The following is a 21,122-nucleotide window of genomic DNA, read 5'->3' on the forward strand; positions in this document are numbered from 1 at the left end:
AACTAAAGTGTATAGAACACCAACGACAGACATTGATGAAGAGGTGGACTATGAAAGTATTACAGAGCCCTTACAGGTTGAGTCTAAACCTTCCCTCATTGAAACCACCACAACACCTGAGGTAGAAGCAACCGCGCTCAGCACTGTCCCAACAAAGACTCAGAAGATTGAGAGTGCATCATCAAGCTCAGAGAGCAGTTCATCGAGCAGCTCAGAGGAAGAGTCAAACCCACCTGTGACTCAGTCAGTATTGGCCTCCTCCAGCTCAGAAAGCAGCTCAGGAAGCAGCTTGGAGAAAAAGGTGACCAAAGTTTCCGCTGTGAAGCCAGAGAGTGACACAACAGAGGAGACCACCCCATCCCGCTCTGTTACTCAGACAGAACTTGCAACCGCCATCACTGGTTCACCCTCTCTCACGCATCCTAGGGCTGAAATTGAGTCGGCGGGTTCTGAGAGCAGTCCCGGAGGAAAGACGGCTTCTGACGTTGTTACTCCTGCCACTAAGATGCCAATGTGGGAAATGCCAGAGTACACAACTGTATCGCCAGCTGAAACACCGAGCCGGACAGAATCCGTCTCTATGATCCAAAGCACTCCTTCATCTGTGTGTGAGGAGGAGGAAAGTGTGGACTATGATAATGTATCAGGACCTACATTAGTCGAGGGTGAACCCCCCATCAAGGTAGTGGAAACTATCACTTCAGCTGAGACTGGAATGGATTTGGGCCACATGACTGTTGGTGAGACAGTTGAGATTGCAGGTATGTCATTTAAAAAATGTTGGTCAATAATACAATGCTATTGTGTGTTATGGAAATAATACCATCATATCAAACGTTTTAACATTTGTCATTTAACATTTGTCTTCTCTAGAATGTGAAATCATTTGAGTGTTTGTTTTTCTCGTTTTACTCCTATTCTACACCACAGGCATCCACTCCTGCGATGAGAACATGTGTCTGAATGGGGGCTCTTGCTACAGAAGCGGAAGTTTCCAATCTTGCAGCTGTGCCCCTGGCTACAGTGGAGATCGTTGTGAGACAGGTATGCCAAGAATGTTTTTTTAGTCAGTGGTGGACTACGTGTTTTTTTAGAGTGTGATGATCAGTTGTCAATATGCTAATGAAATACATTTTAAAGAAGACACATTTTGGTGGCTTACTGGTGTAGCGTTGGGTGCATTAGCCATGTGCCAAAATTTGACGAATGGTAGGATCTGTATAATATTTGGATTCATAGAGTTCTTCAGAAATATGTATTTGCCCCCCCCCCCCATGTTTTTTTGTTTTCCTATGCAGTGTAATCTACCCATGTTATTTCAAAAATAATTTTCAGACATTGATGAATGTCAATCCAACCCCTGTCGCAATGGAGGTACATGCATTGACGGCCTGAATTCCTTCACCTGTGTTTGCCTCCCAAGCTATGCTGGATTGTATTGTGATGAAGGTATGTTTGTTACAATTTCCATGGGATCTGTCAGTATGATCCTCTCCCTGTCGAACATATCAGCTGAATCAAATAATTTGATAAGATATTGGTTTTAGGTTGTTTCAGGCTTCCAGTCGGACATAAATGTTTTTATGTCCGACCTACAGTGTATCCACACATTAGAGCACTTGTACGTACAAGGGAGAATATGACATAGTAAAATAAACTACGTCATTGTTCGTAGCAATGGCTCAAGGTGCTCCATCGCTGGTTTCTAATTCACACAAAAATACATCACAGATCATTGAATTTAGGAAACAGAGGAAAGACATTTGGCGTTGTTGGAGAAAAGTGACGTATCTCCAGATAGTGTGTGTGTGTGTGTATGTGTGATCTATCTTAATATGTGATCAGTTACCTGCGCCGCTGGGAAATAGAGTGAGACGATGAGCCTGAGTCATTAAAACACTGGAGTTAGAGTAGAAATGTGATGGTCACCTCCCACCTCACAGTACAGCTCCATTCAGTGCCTTCTCCATAACACCTGCTGCTTCCACTCACAGACAGTCTCTGAGTCATAAACATCTTTATTTATGTCTTCAGGACATCCACATTTTACAGGCCTTAGTGTCGGCCTCAGGCACTCATACTATTAAGATATAGGGTAGTGTTACTAAACACATTGCCAGGGCCAACAGTCTCTACAAATTCCACATGACTGGAAACACAATGGCCTAATAAAGAAATCACAGACATTTGGTTGATACCCACACCGGTCAAGCTGTGAAGGAATTTACCAGTACAGGTGTGCTAGTCTTAATCAGCTCAACAACGACGCAATCAATCCCTGGCCTTAAGCAGGGAATGTGAAAGGAATCAGTAGACATTGCTGGATTTGTTCAACAGAACCTGGGTCGGGACACTCGTTGACATGGATGGGTGTAATGACGAAGGATGATGTCATCCAGACCAACTCATAGCCTCTTATTCGAGTCTATAGCTTCGCTGCAACCCATTTTGTCCCTAGTGTGTTGACCAAGGGCATTATCCAGATGGGCCAGTTTGTCCCGACCACACCTCGAATGTTGCTGCCTTCACTCATCAGCGAGCCAGGGACGGATCCTGTGTGCTAAGACCCAGCTGTTTTCTAAGGGTCTCGTGCCAGAAGAGAAACAGTAAGGGTAGACAAACAGAGAAAAGGTCACGATTAATCCGTAGGGTTGTACAGCTGTATCGAGGGAGTAACCACGACAAGAGAGAGAGAGTAAATAGTAAATAGAAGTAAATAGACGTGTCACAGTAGTACACACAAACACACAACACACACACACCCGATTGCATCATGACAGGGTTACAATCAAAATGGTTAATGAAATCTGATATTGAAAAAGATACATAGATAACCACTAGTGTAGGCTACCAAAGGGCTGTGCTTACATAGGCATCTCAATTAAGATATTTTTTTCCACAAATTGTTTTTGGACCAGTCACATCAAATCTTTTTCAGAGCTGACCAAAAGCCTAATAAGTATAACAAATATCAGAATTGGGCTGCCTGTGTTAATGCAGCCCTTATGTAATGAGGTTAGGAGATGTTATTCTTCCGGTGTGTCTGTTCGAAACTGAGGGGATTGATAGCTGAATGTGTGATGCTTCATACTTAGATTCTTATTTTGGGAAACCCCTGGCTTGGTTCCAGTTACAGTAACTGCTGCAGGAATCGCCAGCTGATGCTAATCTATATTAGGAATCGCCAGCTGATGCTAATCTATATTAGGAATTGCCAGCCGATGCTCAACTACATTATATAATATTAATTGGTACCAAGTCAGGGGTTTCCCAACATAATTATCCATATATGCAGTATCCTTGCAGAGCTATATACATTTTAAAAAGCTATATATATGCAGTCACCTTGCAGAGCTATATAAATTACATTCCAAAATCTTAAAGTATTTCACTTTTAATTAGCTATGATAAGAATAATAACCTTAAATTGTTTAGCATCGACCTGAGATTTGGGGAAGATCCAGTACACACAGCTATCCAGGCTGTTAGTGTGATACTCCTGCTGTTGTAGACCCTAAGTATCTTTCTTTGTTTGATCTCCCCACTCGTTTAGTGGTGCTGGGGGGTGATGGAGGCAGCAGCCATATCCTGACCCTGAGAGAGAGAAATACAGTGAGAGAGATAGCTCTAATTAGTGTGTCCGAGATAGCAACAGGGCCAGACACACAGTACCCTGCTCTCTGTCTTTCTCCCAAATATCTCCTTAATCTATTTGTTATGCACTGGAGGATTAGTAACAAACAAAGATAAACATGCAGATAGGACTAGGCTCTTGCAGGTGTTGGACAGATTGGACATTCTTAATTCTTTAAGGCAGATTTTATTTTTCTGTGAAATAATAGTGAAAGGGTATTGGAATATGTGTAACCTTTATATCTACTAATCATATTACCTCTCTCTCTCTCTCGCTCTCTCTCGCTCTCTCTCGCTCTCTCTCTCAGACACTCAGGCATGTGACTACGGCTGGCATAAATTCCAGGGACACTGCTACAAGTACACCCCCCAGAGGAGGAACTGGGACACAGCGGAGAAGGAGTGTCGGGTACAGGGGGCACACCTCACCAGCATTCTCTCCCATGACGAGCAGCAGTTTGTCAACCGTAAGTGTGATATCACACATGCACGTGCACGACACACAAACAACGCCATTAGTTGCACACAAGACACAACCAACTAATAGTTCAAAGCGTTTGCATTACCGGACAGGCAAGCAGACAGACACTCTTGCAGAGAAGAACGCTCAATAACACCGTATTAACAATCTGTAAGTTACTTCTACGGCGTGTCACAGACAGTATACCTCTTAAGGCACAACCCCTGCAAGGTAGCGGCCAATAGTAGGATTATCCTACATCTGGAACGGATTTCCAGGAACACCAGGGGATTCACAACACATGCATCCCCATGCTGCTCGCATTAAAGTCAGTATTTTCTCACCTCAGCAGTGTATATGGGCTGTGGAGTAATAGTTGAAGAGGCATAGTGGATGACTACAGTAGTTTTCTGGCTGGTTAGCAGCGCCAGCAGAGTAGACGACAAATGTCTCGACTGAGAGAGAGAGAGAGAGAGAGAGAGAGACAGAGAGAGAGAGAGAGAGAGAGAGAGAGAGAGAGAGAGAGAGAGAGAGAGAGAGAGAGAGAGAGAGAGAGAGAGAGAGAGAGAGAGAGAGAGAGAGAGAGAGAGAGAGAGAAAGAGAGAGAGAGAGAGAGAGAGAGAGAGAGAGAGAGAGAGAGAGAGAGAGAGAGAGAGAGAGAGAATGGAGGCAGGCAGTTGGAACAGGAAGAGTGATGCATGTATTTAAAAATGCCTCTCTGTGTTTATGGAGGGACTGAAATACGCCTAATAAGGCAGTGGAATCAAATCATTGACCTCCTGTGTTTCATTGTGCCGTGCCCACCAGGTCTTGGACAGGACTACCAATGGATCGGCCTGAACGATAAGATGTACGATAATGACTTCCGCTGGACCGACAGCATGCCCATGGTAAGAAGGGGTTCTCACAGTTTTTAGCCTCAGTGACAGTGTTGAACCCTGTTAAATATGTTGCTGACACCATCATCTGGGTGGCCATCACCCGAGTGGCGCAGTGGTCTAAGGCACTGCAATTCAGCGTCACTTCAGACACCCTGGTTCGAATCCAGGCTGTATCACAACCGGCCGTGATTGGGAATCCCATAGGGCGGCGTACAATTGGCACAGCGTCGTCCGGGATTGTCCGGTGTAGGCCGTCATTGTGAATAAGAATTTGTTCTTAACTGACTTGCCTAGTTAAAGAAAGGTTACATTTAAAAAAAATATCCTGAAGTAGTGAAAAAATAAACTCACTGTGGTCACTTTCTCATGATGTACACTACTTTGTCCTCGACACCCTGTTGGACGAGCGCACTGGCTTGGTGTCACGCTACACTACATGTCCAGTGACATCGGGTGCCACTCAATGACAACAATCTCTGTCATTCACAAACTTTAACAATTTAAAAAAAAAAAAAAAAAAGAAGAGCCACGAGGTGTGCCTCAGTATGTAGCGTTATGCGTCTGCACAAGTGGAAGTGTGTTTGTTTATGGCTGTGTAAACTTACTGCAGATTCCCCTCACTAAACAGGAAAGTGGTTAATTACTACTTTCAGCTACGTAATACAGATGAACTCTCCACTTCAAAGATAAGAGCCCACCATCACCAGTGGAGAGGGGGAGGGTGGAAGGGGGAAGGACAGAGAGCGCCTGGGGGGCAGGAGATAAGTTGTGTCCGTTTGCAGCAGGATCCCCTCTCAGCTGAGAGAGATAGGAATGAAGGTGTCAGTGATGCGGAATAGAGAGGAGCTGACAGGCACAGACAGGTACAGGCCTCCCCCTCTCCTCCCTCTCCTCGGGAAGCACAGCAGGCACCCGGGGGAAGGGCCACCAATCAGCAGCCAGACACACAGATGGGCAGCACCTGTGCACGGCAGCAAATAGAGAGAAGGGGTAGGGTAGTGGGCCTGGGTGGGTGGTCAGCTTTACTGTATCTCGACTTTATCTGGGAGCAGAGAGTCTATTAACATAACTTGTATTAAATAATCTCTTGCATAAGAAGCTGGACAGAAGAAGAACAAAACACATTAGATGTACACTACATTTCAAAAGTTTGGGGTCACTTAGAAATGTTCTTGTTTTTGAAAGAAAAGCACATTATTTATCCATTAAAATAACATAAAATTGATCAGAAATACAGTGTAGACGTTGTTAATGTTGTAAATGACTATTGTAGCTCGAAACGGCTGATTTTTTATGGAATATCTACATACGCGTACAGAGGCCCATTATCAGCAACCATCCCTCCTGTGTTCCAATGGCACGTTGTGTTAGCTAATCCAAGTTTATCATTTTAAAAGGCTAATTAATCATTAGAAAACCCTTTTGCAATTATGTTTGCACAGCTGAAAACTGTTGTTCTGATTAAAGAAGCAATAAAACTGGCCTTTAGACTAGTTGAGTATCTGGAGCATCAGCATTTGTGGGTTCGATTACAGGCTCAAAATGGCCAGAAACAAAGACCTTTCTGCTAAAACTGATCAGTCTATTCTTGTTCTGAGAAATGATGCTATTCCATGCGAGAAATTGCCAAGAAACTGAAGATCTTGTACAACGCTGTGTACTTCTCCCTTCACAGAACAGTGCAAACTGGCTCTAACCAGTATATAAAGAGAAGTGGGAGGCCCCGGTGCCCAACTGAGCAAGAGGACAAGTACATTAGAGTGTATAGTTTGAGAAACAGACGGACGCCTCACAAGTCCTCAACTGGCAGGTTCATTAAATAGTACCCGCAAAACACCAGTCTCAACTTCAACGTTGAAATGGCGACTCCGGGATGCTGGCCTTCTAGGCAGATTTGCAAAGAAAAATGCATATCTCAGACTGGCCAATGAAAATAAAAGATTAAGATGGGCAAAAGAACACAGACACTGGACAGAGGAACTCTGCCAAGAAGACCAGCATCCCTGAGTCACCTCTTCATTGTTAAATTAAAGTGCCATCAACCTCCTGTCGTGTACACGTTTCAAACAACATACAATAGTGTTATGTCATCACATCCCACATACAATACATGCGTGGAATTATTAGTGTAACTCAGCTTCCACACACTACAATGCACACACACACACACACACACACACACACACACACACACACACACACACACACACACACACACACACACACACACACACACACACACACACACACACACACACACACACACACACACACACACACACACACGTACAGTTGAATTCGGAAGTTTACATACACTTAGGTTGGAGTCATTAAAACTCATTTTTCAACCACTCCACAAATTTCTTGTTAACAAACTATAGTTTTAGCAAGTCGGTTAGGACATCTACTTTGTGCATGACATAAATAATTTTTCCAACAATTGTTTACAGGCAGATTATTTCACTTATAATTCACTGTATCACAATTCCAGTGGGTCAGAAGTTTACATACACTAAGTTGACTGTGCCTTTATAAAGCTTGGAAAATTCCAGAAAATGATGTAATGGCTCTAGAAGCTGCTGATAGGCTAATTGACATAATTTGAGTCAATTGGAGGTGTACCAGTGGATGTATTTCAAGGCTTACCTTAAAACTCAGTGCCTCGTTGCTTGACATCATGGGAAAATCAAAATAAATCAGAAATCAGACCTCAGAATAGAAATTGTAGACCTCCACAAGTCTGGTTCATCCTTGGGAGCAATTTCCAAACGCCTGAAGGTACCACGTTCATCTGTAAAAACAATAGTACGCAAGTATAAACACCATGGGACCACGCAGCCGCCATACCGCTCAGGAAGGAAGGTTCTATCAGGAAGGTTCTATCTGAAAAACGGTGGTGCAAAAAGTGCGAATCAATCCCAGAACAACAGCAAAGAACCTTGTGAAGATGCTGGAGGAAACGGGTACAAAAGTATCTATATCCACAGTAGAACTTGTCCTATATCAACATAACCTGAAAGGCCGCTCAGCAAGGAAGAAGCCACTGCTCCAAAACTGACATAAAAAAGCCAGACTACCGTTTGCAACTGCACATGGGGACAAAGATCGTACTTTTTGGCAAAATGTCCTCTGGTCTGATGAACCAAAAATAGAACTGTTTGGCCAGAATAACCATCGTTATGTTTGGAGGAAAAAGAGGGAGGCTTGCAAGCCGAAAAACACCATCCCAACCGTGAAGCACGGGTGTGGCAGCATTATGTTGTGGGGTTGCTTTGCTGCAGGAGGGACTGGTGCACTTCACAACATAGATGGCATCATGAGGAAAGGAAAATGATGTGGATATATTGAAGCAACATCTCAAGACATCAGTTAGGAAATTAAAGCTTAGTCGCAAATGGTTCTTCCAAATGGACAATGACCCCAAACAAACTTCCAAAGTTGTGGCAAAATGACTTAAGGACAACAAAGTCAAGGTATTGGAGTGGCCATCATAAAGCCCTGACCACAACCCTATGGAAAATTTGTGGGCAGAACTGAAAAAGCGTGTGCGAGCAAAGAGGCCTACAAACCGGACTCAGTTATACCAACTCTGTCAGGAGGAATGGGCCAAAATACACCCAACTTATTGTGGAAAGCTTGTGGAAGGCTACCTGAAATGTTTGACCCAAGTTAAACAATATAAAGGCAATACTACCAAATACTAATTGAGTGTATGTCAAGTCCTGACCCACTGGGAATGTGATGAAAGAAATAAAAGCTGAAATAAATCATTCTCTCTACTATTATTCTGACATTTCACATTCTTAAAATAAAGTCAGTGATCCTAACTAACCTAAGACAGGGAAATTTTACTAGGATTAAATGTCAGGAATTGTGAAAAACTGAGTTCATATCTATTTGGCTAAGGTGTATGTAAACTTCCCTCTTCAACTGTAACACGCACAGCCTTGATTCTCAATTAATTCAGAACATGTATAAATTATACTGTGTGGGGGGGGGGGGGATTGGGGGGATGAAGAGGCTGTTTGATTATTTTGTGGAGGATGCAGGGGGCTGTTGTGGGGTTGCCCAAGCGGGTGTTTGTTGAGTCAGTCAGCTGAGCAGGAAGCTGATGTGTTTGCTAACCGTAATGACAGGGTCCCTGCATGGGGCCTTAGGGAAGGAATGGGGGGGGGGGGGGTCACAGCTTTGAACAGACTATTTGAACAAAAAGCCGCGCTGAGAGATGGTAGCTCTGATCAATGCAGCAGTGCATTCCAAGCAGCTCTGAAGCTGTGTCAATATATACTCTACATGTACAGTTGAAGTCGGAAGTTTACATACACCTTAGCCAAATACATATGAACTCAGATTTTCACAATTCCTGACATTTAATCCTAGTAAAAATTCCCTGTTTTAGGTCAGTTAGGATCACCACATTACTTTAAGAATGTGAAATTTCAGAATAATAGTAGAGAATTATTTCTTTCATCTTTTATTTCTTTCATCACATTTCCAGTGGGTCAGAAGTTTACATACACTCAATTAGTATTTGGTAGAATTGCCTTTAAATTGTTTAACTTGGGTCAAATGTTTCAGTAAGCCTTCCACAATTTTCTTTCTGAGGTCTTGGATAATTTCTTTTGATTTTCCCATGATGTCAAGCAAAGAGGCACTGAGTTTTGAAGGTAGGCCTTGAAATACATTCACAGGTACACCTCCAATTGACTCAAATTATGTAAACTAGCCTATCAGAAGCTTCTAAAGCCATCACAACATTTTCTGGAACTTTCCAAGCTGTTTAAATGCACAGTCAACTTAGTGTATGTAAACTTCTGACCCACTGGAATTGTGATACAGTGAATTATAAATGAAATAATCTGCCTGTAAACAATTGTTGTAAAAATTACTTGTATCATGCACAAAGTAGATGTCCTAACCGACTTGCTAAAACTATAGTTTGTTAACAAGAAATGGGTGGAGGTGTTGAAAAACAAGTTTTAATGACTCCAACCTAAGTATATGTAAACCTCTGACTTCAACTGTACGTGTATGTGCATTGTAGTGTGTGGAAGCTGAGTTACACTAATAATTCCACGCATGTATTGTATGTGGGATGTGATGACATAATACTATTGTATGTTGTTGGAAACGTGTACACGACAGGAGGTTGATGGCACTTTAATTGGTGAGGACAGGCTTGTGGTAATGCCTGGAGTGGAATAGGTGGAATGGTATCAAATACATCACACACATGGTTTGAATCCATTCCATTTGCTCTGTTCCAGCCATTATTATGAGCCATCCTCCCCTCAGCAGCCTCCGCTGGTGTACACTCTTGGAAAAAAGTGTTCCATAAAGGTTCTTCAGCTGTCCCCATAGGAGAACCCTTTTTGGTTCCAGGTAGAACTCTTTTGGGTTCCATGTAGAACCCTCTGTGGAAAAGATTTTTCAAAATAGGGTTCTTCAAAGGGTTCTTCTATGGGAACAGCCGAAGAACAGTTTTAGGTTCTAAATAGCACCTTTCCTTTTCTAAGATTGTAGTGTACAATGACGATAGCAAGGCATTGAGAATCTCTTAACCCAGCTCTCACCTTGTTCGGAAAAAATATCCTGACTTAGGAAACGTATATTATTAGTGCAGCATTTGGAATATACTTTCCTTGGATGAATAGATAATATGCAATACTCCAAAATTGATCTGTGTCCACCATCTTACAAATTGGCAAAATGACGTTGTATTTCTAGTAGAAACCTTATATTTCTCCAGACTATTTCCATGCTGCACAGCACATCTCTGTAGCAGTGTAAATGTGTATCTGAGCAGGGCTCACATGCTCAGTCTATTTTGTGTTTTGATCTCTTTTCTCTTCCTTTGTTTGGCTTTGAAGTGAAGCCTCTCTCAGAAAACTCTGTATAATTATGTCATAGAGTAGCTGGTCCTGCAGTATCCTTTGGGGTCTCTGAGGCAGCAGGGTGGATGGGGTGATGTGCGGATAGAGGACAGAGGGGTGGATGGGGTGAGGACAGAGAGGTGGAGAGGGTGAGGATAAAGGACAGGGGTGGAGGGGGTGAGGATAGAGGACAGAGGGGTGGAGAGGGTTAGGATAGAGGCTAAGAGGGTGGTCAGAGAGACAGAGGGGTAGGAGAGTCAGTTTGAAAGTGGGAGAAAATGAAAAGTGATTTAGCTTACCCTAAGTGACAGTACATTTTACAACTCTTCGCCTGATCTTTGTTTGTAAGTTAACACGTGTTTAAATAATACATCTTATTTAAGAAATGTTTTTGTTGTGATGTCTATAGCGCCACAACATGACCATTATAATAGTTACAGATGTGTCAAAAGTCTGTATTGATCTGAACAGGAAAGAGGAAAATTGTGCCCCCATGTGGGGAATCTAAGAATCACATACAGCTGTCACATTCAGAAATTGCCTCACCAGCTAACTACGCTGAACAAAAATATAACGCAACATGCAAAGTGTTGGTCCCATGTCTAATGAGCTGAAATAAAAGATCCCAGAAATGTTTCATACACACAAAAAGCGTATTTCTCTCAAATGCACAAATTTGTTTACATCACTGTTAGTGAACATTTCTCCTTTGCTAAGATAATCCATCCACCTGACAGGTGTGGCATATCAAGAAGCTGACTAAACATCATGATCATTACACAAGTGCACCTTGTGCTGGGGACAATAAAAGGCCGCTCTAAAATATGCAATTTTGTCAAACAACACAATGACACAGGTGTCTCAAGTTTTGAGGGAGTGTGCAATTGGCATGCTGACTGTAGGAATGTCCACCAGAGCTGTTGCCAGATAATTTAATGTCTACCATAAGCCACCTGAAATGTCGTTTTAGAGAATTTGGCAGTACGTCCAGTACGTCCAACGTGGGCGAGCGGTTTGCTGATGTCAACGCTGTGAACAGACTGCCCCATGGTGGCGGTGGGGTTATGGTATGGGCAGGCATAAGCTACGGACAACGAACACAATTGCATTTTATTGATTGCAATTCCAACGCACAGACATATCGTGAAGAGATCCTGAGGCCCATTGTGAGGCCCATTTCTTTTAAGGTATCTGTGACCAACAGATGCATATCTGTATTCCCAGTCATGTGAAATCCATAGATTAGGGCCTAATGATTTAAATTGACTGATTTCTTCATATGAACTGTAACTCAGTAAAATCTTTCAAATTGTTGCAATATTTTTGTTCAGTATACATACTGAAAGGCTGTTAGTAACACAGACTGCAAATGTGAAACCAACGGCATTTGTTTTATAGTTTCAACAGCTGTGTTGCTCCCTCCTGCCGCATCAAACAATGCATCTTACACATTATTGGTAAAAGCCCAAGTTCCTTTATTATCAATAGAGTCTAACTTGGTACATTTACGTGCAATAGCAAGTGGGAGCTGGTGGGTCATGTTAGGGGTAAGAAATATTTGGGATTTACTGTGATAGTGAATGTACTGATTGTGTAGCCGTTGCCCTAGAGCGGGCTTAAGACTGGACTATCACTGACCATATCTACTGTTCCAATTATACCCCAGAGATAAGCAGTGTTGTCAGCATGCTGTTAGCTGTCATTCTTAGAGAGACAGAGTATGTGTTTTTGTGTTGTATGGGGTAGGACAAAGTGAGACACTTGCTAGTGGAAAATCTCTATGTTGTATTTACGGAGATCCTGGTCTGATCCTATTTGATTTAGTGGTATGTCAATTGGTTGTTTATGACTTGTGATTCATTGATGATACACCGATCATGTATTTTACTTGTGTTTTATATTGTATTGCATCAGATTTTATATATGTTTCTCCATATCTACCAAGATGTTGAAATAAACATAATCCTAAACCTGATGATGCTGAGGTGGATGCTGATGAGGACGACGATGATTATGATGCTGCTGCTGCTACTGATGACGATGATGATCATCTTTTCATAATAGTTTGTTTCTGTTCTTTCTTTCCCTCCCCATCAGCAATATGAAAACTGGCGCCCCAACCAGCCGGACAGTTTCTTCTCGTCTGGAGAGGACTGTGTGGTGATGATCTGGCACGAGGACGGCCAGTGGAACGATGTGCCCTGTAATTATCACCTCACCTTCACCTGCAAGAAAGGCACAGGTAAGACAAAGTTGTTTTTTGTTGTTGTTTTAATTTTAATTTTCTTTGAAAACAATACTTTTTGCCATATTTTAAAAAGGGGAGTGTGTTCACCACAACTACACAATGTAAAACATGCAGTGCCCAGTTGAGCGCTATTTCAATCCACTGACTGTGTACATGATCTAATCATCCATTCATCCATCCATTCATCAATCCACCCATTTATCTATTCAGCCATCCATTCAGCCATCCATTCTTCCATCTACCCCTGTGTGTTCTCCTCAGTGGCCTGTAATCAGCCCCCTCTGGTACAGAATGCTCAGACCTTCGGCAGGAAGAGGTCACGCTATGAGATCAATGCTCTGGTGAGGTACCAGTGTAAGGACGGCTTCATCCAGAGGCATGTGCCAACCATCCGTTGCCGTGGAGATGGCCGATGGGACATGCCCAAAATTGCTTGCATGAGTCGTAAGTACAATAGATTGATTATTTGACTGATTCTAGTGAGGACACATTTGTTTACTGGTTTTCACTCCACATTTTCTGACAACGTGCCATTGTTTCTTCCTCAGCATCAAACTCCCAAAGGGCATTCTCAAGTAGGCACCAGAGCTACCGCCTGTTCAGCAGTAACAACTCCAAGTGGCGGTCCGACGAGGCGGAGGCCCGACACCGTCCTCACCATCGAGGAAGGAGATTGAGGAGATCGGTGAACAGGCGAAACAGAAGACAGTGATCGCCATGGTTAGGCTAGGTTACGCATGCTCACAATCTCCAGAACCTACACAATAGGAATGCATGACTGTCACTCATGTGGAGATGTTTTTTTTTTTACAAATGAAAAAAGAAAAAATACTTTTTAACAAAAAAGGAACAAAAAAAACAAACCCAAAGGAAATGTGAAATTTTCTTACCATTTTGATGATGGAATCTTGGAATGAAGTGCCTTTTCAAAGAATATTCTGATAAAGGGACACTAATTTATAACAACGCCAAAGTGGATACCTTCCGCTGGCTACTGGAAAATAAAGAAAAATAACCTCTCATGAGTGTGCTGGGGAAGAACTTTGAACCAAATAGTGCATTCATTAGACAGTTCTCTATTTTACACAGACTGAAGATTGTTCAACTCTTATATGGTGAAAAAGATACAGGCAAATGCCAGCTTTTGTGAAATTATTGCTCTTGTGTTATGCAAATGAATACAAAACATTTTCAAATAGGCTGTGCTACGCAGCTCCTAATGCTCAAATGAATCCACAGTACCCAATACATCTCCCATTAAGATCTTCTCCATAATCCGGAAATACAATTTCAAAGAAAGAGGATCTATCCTTGGGTTTATCATCAATATAGGTCTTGTTGTTAAACATGATTACTGTATGTATTTTAGGCAGTTTTTCATCCAAGATTTCATCTTTACCAGAGGAACGGAGTAGGCCCTGGGATTATTGGATGGCACACGTCATTGACCAATCAGATTTCAGATCACCGAAAGAAAAAAGAAACATGGGGGAGGCCGATCCAATCAATTTAGAGTGCTTGTGATGGCGGTTTTGAACAAATAACCAGTTCCTTGTAATCAGCTGCAGCCTTCATCTCATCTCATCCGTGTCTTGTAAAGATAAATATACAATTGAAGTCGGAAGTTTTCATACACCATAGCCAAATACATTTAAACTCAGTTTTTCACAATTCCTGATATTTAATCCTAGTCTGTAATACCAACATGTTTAAAAAGAACACTAAGGTAACCTGCCTAGATGACTACTGACACATAGCAGTCACGTCTGTCGCAATGAAGTGCTTTGAAAGGCTGGTCATGGCTCACATCAACACCATGATCCCAGAAACCCTAGACCCACTCCAATTTGCATACCGCCCAAACAGATCCAAAGACGATGCAGTCTCTATTGCACTCCACACTGCCCTTTCCCACCTCGACAAAAGGAACACCTACAGTTGAAGTCAGAAGTTTACATACACCTTAGCCATATACATTTAAACTCAGTTTTTCACAATTCCTAACAATTAATCCTAGTAAAAATTCCCTGTCTTAGGTCAGTTAGGATCACCACTTTATTTTAAGAATGTGATACGTCAGAATAATAGTAGAGATAATGATTTATTTCAACTTTTGTTTCTTTCATCACATTCCGAGAGGGTCAGAAGTTTACATACACTCAATTAGTATTTGGTAGCATTGCCTTTAAATTGTTTAACTTGGGTCAAATGTATCGGGTAGCCTTCCACAAGCTTCCCACAATACGTTGGTTGAATTTTGGCCCATTCCTTCAGACAGAGCTGGTGTAACTGAGTCAGGTTTGTAAGCCTCCTTGCTTGCACACGCTTTTTCAGTTCTGCCCACACAGGGCTTTGTGATGGCCACTCCAATACCTTGACATTGTTGTCATGATATCATTTTCTGGAATTTTCCAAGCTGTTTAAAGGCAAAGTCAACTTAGTGTATGTAAACTTCTGACCCACTGGAATTGTGATACAGTGAATTATAATTGAAATAATCTGTCTGTAAACATTTGTTGAAAAAATTACTTGTGTCATGCACAAAGTAGATGTATGTAGGTCTCCCGGGTGGCGCAGTGGTCTAGAGCACTGCATCGCAGTGCTAGCTGCGCCACCAGAGTCTCTGGGTTCACGCCCAGGCTCTGCCGCAGCCGGCCGCGACCGGGAGGTCCGTGGGGCGACGCACAATTGGCTTAGCGTTTTCCGGGTCCGGGTTAGGGAGGGTTTGGCCGGTAGGGATATGTGTAAAGTGTGTAAAGTGGTTGTTCCACTGGATATCACAAGGTGAATGCACCAATTTGTAAGTGGCTCTGGATAAGAGCGTCTGCTAAATGACTTAAATGTAAATGTATGTCCTAACCGACTTGCCAAAACTATAGTTTGTTAACAAGAAATTTGTGGAGTGGTTGAAAAACGAGTTTTAATGACTTCAACCTAAGTGTATTTAAACTTCCGACTTCAACTGTATATGAATAGATATTAAAGGATATATAATACGTTGATAATGGGTGCCGTTTACTTAGGTCAACGCAAAATGACAATTGAGAGAATGTGCTCCGTGAAACACTCCAAAAGACTTGAACAAACACCTTTTTCAACAAGAGATGCGATGTAATTTATTTTTTCAAGCTGCTTTTCCTCTTCTTGCTATGCTATTATTTCATCAGTGAAATATTCTGATGATGCAATCAGTTGGCCTGACTACAGTCTCAACACTTTGTACATGTTTTGTACAGGCTTTGCAGGAGACAGCTATCATCACAGTATTAGTCAATGTGATGAAGATATTCCTTTACTACACCCTACACTAAATTGACCTTATAGTTTGACATTTAGGGGTCAACAATGGACCAAAGTGTATGGCTTCAATCAGCTGATTACGCCTTGTCCTCGTCACAATATTACGAAACACTTTGTAGAGATTTTGTGTTGCACAATTGAAGACTGTCATCAATTTGTGGAGTCCCCAGCAGTTGTGCTTTTTAAAACCGTTTTTGTCTTGTATGTTTGTCTCGTTTTGCCAGTTATGTTTTAGCATTAAAGTGCACATAATAAAGTTTTATATTCATAGCATAACTTTTTTTTTTACAATGTGAATGTCTGGGATTTTTGTAATAAAAAAAAAAAAGAAAACAAGACCTGCTCTCCGTCACCCCCAAAAAACAATAAATGTTTGTACATTTAACTTAGGCTCCTTTTTGTTTGTAAGCTCACCACCATTACATTCAATACCAGTCTGGTAGAGGCTAGGTTTCAAACCATATTCCAAACCATGAATTAATGTTCAGAAGTAAGCTTAGACTTTTTTTGATTCTGTTGGTCAACATGACCTCTCTGTGTTAGTAGTACATACTTATTACCAGCAGGTGGCACTGTTTCACATTTGCACTCCAGTAGTTGCAAGACATGACATTTACTGCTCAAATCTTTTGTCTACAAGAACAGCTACTGTCAATGAACTGGGGTAGTTACTTTCACTTGAGTAACTCCTGAGCACGTATCCAGGAGATACCTTATTCCTGCCTGAATGTTTTAATGCACGACAGTGTTTAAAGAGAATGGTGCAGCAGAAAACATCCAGACAACGGCAGTCCTGTGGGTGAAAACAGCTTATTGATGAGAGGTCGAAGGAGAATGGCAACAATCGTGCAAGCTAGCAGGTGGGCCACAAACGGACAAATAATGGCGCAGTACAACTGGTGTGCAGAGCGTCATCTCGGAACTCACGTCTCAGCGATCCTTGTCATGGACGGGCTATTGCAGCTGGCAACCACACCGGGTTCCAATCCTATCAGCTAAAAACAAGAAGAAGCGCATCCTGTGGGCACGCGATCACCAACTCTGGATAATTAAGGAGTGGAAAAACATCGCCTGGAATGACAGCGAGTCCAATTTGCTTGAGTGGCCTGCACAGTCCACAGACCTCAACCCAATTGAGCAGCTTTGGGATGAGATGGAACGGGCTGTTCTCAGCACGAATGTACCGTCGTCCAATCTGTAGCAACTGTGTGATGCCATCGCGTCAGCATGGACCATCATCCCTGTGGAATGCTTCCAACACCTTGTAGAATACCCCAAAGAATTACGGCTGTTCTGGAGGAAAAGGGGGTCCAACCCAGTACTAGAAAAGTGTACCTAATAAATTATATTTTAAAATGCGAGTGATATGACAGAACAAATTAATTAGAGGAAATGTAATGGCTACCAAAGCAAGACTCCGTATTGTTGTACAGTTCACAATCTAAAACAACCCCCTCACACTTTGAGGCACAAGTCATCTCCATATCAAATCAAATCAAGCTTTATTTGTCACATGCTTGAAATGCTTACTCACAAGCCCTTAACTAACAATGCAGTTCAAGAAAGAGTTAAGAAAATCTTTACCAAATAAACTAAAGTAGAAAATGATAAAAAGTAACACAATAAAATAACAATAACGAGGCTGTATACAGGGGGTACCGGTACCGAGTCAATGTGTAAGGGTACAGGTTAACGAGGTCATTTGTACATGTAGGTAGGGGTAAAGTGACTATGGATACATAATAAACAGTGAGTAGCAGCAGTGTAAAAACAAACGGGGGGGGGGGGGATGTCCATGTAAATAGTCTCATTGGCCATTTGATTAATTGTTCAGAAGTCTTATGGCTTGGGGGTAGAAGCTGTTAAGGAGCCAGTGAGGCTCCTAGACTTGGAACTTTTTCCATTCTGCTACCGCTTGTCAAGCATAATTTGCACCTTATATCTTTCTAAATTGAGACCGGTATTAATCATATTTTATCCAAGTTTATAATTGTGTGTTGTTGGCCGGGTCTTGCTCTTTAAAATACATTACACAAATCCTTGATATTTGACAATGTAACTGAATTAATTTGAAAAAGATGCCAAGATAACAGGGTGGACAGCTATAACGGGACAGAACATAAATTAAACCCTGAACACTGAATATACATCTACATAGTAATACATGTAGTAACAACATTGGAACTGCTATTTAGTTACATATTCATTGTGAAAAACAACAACACAAAAATACATTGCCGGTACAAAATCATTGGAATTAGCATTAAAACACATTCCTGTCCCTCTCTTCCTCTCCCCCGCTCTCGCTCCCCCTCTTTCCATCTCTCCCCCCTTTCACCCCAAATGCTCTTCCACATACTTCCAGGTGGATTTTTCCATATTCACAGAGCATTTATTAACAGCATGTGGCTCTGGCATCAGACAAATTATATGTCCATCAGAGTACCAACAAATATCTTCCTTTGGACTTGACAAGAAGAATTTGTTGATGCCATTCCGGTGCATGCACTCCACCTTAATCTTATGTTCCTCTACATCCAGAAAGTTTAGCAACTAAAAATCTTAAATGCCTTATCTTAAGCTTCTTCTAACCTTGAAGGCCCAGGCTGATTTTCAGGAGTTGAGGGGAGTGTTTGGGAATGCAGCAACGCACTAGCCTTGGACTTGAGTATGCTTTTTGAATATCTCCATTTCTTCCTTTCTGCACACTGCACTCTGTCACTGAGTTCAGCTATTGCCTTCTTCATCCCTGTCTATTTATCTTTCCTCCATCTCTCCCTCTCTTTCTCGAGATACTCTCTCCTTCTTTCTGGGTCAGCATTACGTCATTCTCTGTAGTTCTGTGTATTGCCGCTGTCACGACTTCCGCCGAAGTCGGCTCCTCTCCTTGTTCAGGCGACGTTCGGCGATCGACGTCACCGGCTTTCTAGCCATCGCCGATCCATTTTTCATATGTCCATTTGTTTTGTCTTGTTCCATACACACCTGGTTTTCATTCCCCAATCAATCTACATGTATTTAGCCCTCTGGTTCCCATCATGTCTTTGTGTGTAATTGTTTCATGTTATGTGGTGTTTTATTACGCGCTTTACTTTTGTTATGTTTCGTGTTTTGAGCGCGTTTGATTTATGTAGTGCTCTCGGTTTTGGAACAAAAAATAAAAGTGCGCCTGTTTACTATACTCTGCTCTCCTGCACCTGACTTTGCCTCCCGTACACTCCCTGATAGCCGCTGTCTTTCAACTGCACTAAGAGGAAGTGCCATTCCTTCAGAAAAACCTGATTCAATTGATATTTATTCTTAAAATACTATACCTGATATGTATACTGTAATTATTTATTACAATTTATGAACAAAAACACATATTTTGCAACACATTAGTGAAAGATATCCATTTGTCCACCCTGTTGAGTGAATGTCCGCCCTGTTAAGTGTACAGTACATAGATAACAGGGTGGACATTTTGAGCTAAAATTAGCAACTATGCTCCAAGTGATCGTGATGAAGCTAGGATAATGGTATGCTAGGATAATGGCCACTTGAAAAGGAATTTGCATTGTTTCACAATAATATTTTGAAATTATGAAATTCGATGAACGTCTCTTGTATTTTTGCATAACAGTGTGGACAAATGATGCTTTCCCATAACACCTCACCAACATATAATGATGCAAATGTAATAGTATGAAATCTAGATACTCACCAGGTTCACCACAGTTGTTTTCCGGCCAAGGAAGTGACATAATTAATTTCATTGTAGAAAATGTTCACAGGGTGAACAACGACTTTGAGGAAGTACAGAAAATAGTCAATATTCTCATACAAAGTGCAGCATTTAACATAAAAGACTAAAATAAGATAACATTTCATGAAGAAAATTTGAAAATATTTTTTTATTCCTAATTATTCTTGTTGAAGATGATTGAACAGCACTTGGGACATTGAAAAATTGCCTCCTTCCACTGAAATTAAATAGTCTAAAATAGTGATGCACCGATATGACATTTTTGTCCGATACCGATATCCGATATTTTCCTTACCCAAAAATAACGGTACCGATAACCAATATAAAAAAAAATTGCGGCCTTTTAAGCATTCTAGTACAGTTAAATAATTAACACACACACATGGACAAAGTGGTCTAAGGCACTGCATCTCAGTGTAAGAGGCGTCACTACAGTTCATATCCAGGCTGGTTCATATCCAGGCTGTGTCACATCCGGCCGTGACTGGGAGTCCCATAGGGAGGCGCACAATTGGCCCAGAGTAGTCCGGGCCGTCATTGTAAATAAGAATTTGTTCTTAACTGACTTCCCTAGTTAAAAAAAGGTTACACAAACACACACACACCACACTGAACAAAAAGTTTTTTTGTTGGCATTTACGTATGTACCCCTTACCAGTAAAACATAATCAAAACCTATTTCTTTCACTTACTTGCTGTGCTGTTTCGTTGTTCATTTGTTCAGTCGTTTTATTCTCAACCAGGATTTCTATGGAACACCATTTGGGTCTTTGCGTGTCAAAAAAGATACACATCAAATAACACTATTTGACGTGTCAAATTACACAATTTGACATGTCAAATAACACAACATAATCTGTTTCAGTAGCTATAGTTAGCTAGCTGATTATATAGCTACGTGTCATCATCTAAAATCACCCTAATTTATAAGACAGTTTTAATATTTGATTAATGGTGGTCAGACCCATCTATGTGAAACTAG

At 41.6% G+C, this 21,122-nt stretch overlaps 1 protein-coding gene across 1 annotated transcript in view; it reads left to right on the forward strand.

The window, feature by feature from the left end:
* Positions 1-21,122, forward strand: part of LOC120063521 (versican core protein-like) — a 76,958-nt gene that overhangs the window by 40,881 nt on the left and 14,955 nt on the right. Inside the window, exons 5-11 of the mRNA XM_039013890.1 lie at positions 931-1,044; positions 1,336-1,449; positions 3,942-4,100; positions 4,901-4,983; positions 12,945-13,089; positions 13,357-13,539; positions 13,644-13,745. Of these exons, the coding sequence (XP_038869818.1) occupies positions 931-1,044; positions 1,336-1,449; positions 3,942-4,100; positions 4,901-4,983; positions 12,945-13,089; positions 13,357-13,539; positions 13,644-13,745 (900 nt within the window). The remainder of the gene's footprint in view (positions 1-930; positions 1,045-1,335; positions 1,450-3,941; positions 4,101-4,900; positions 4,984-12,944; positions 13,090-13,356; positions 13,540-13,643; positions 13,746-21,122) is intronic.

Source organism: Salvelinus namaycush, chromosome 18, assembly GCF_016432855.1.
Source record: "Salvelinus namaycush isolate Seneca chromosome 18, SaNama_1.0, whole genome shotgun sequence".
Classification (NCBI taxonomy): Eukaryota; Metazoa; Chordata; class Actinopteri; order Salmoniformes; family Salmonidae; genus Salvelinus; species Salvelinus namaycush.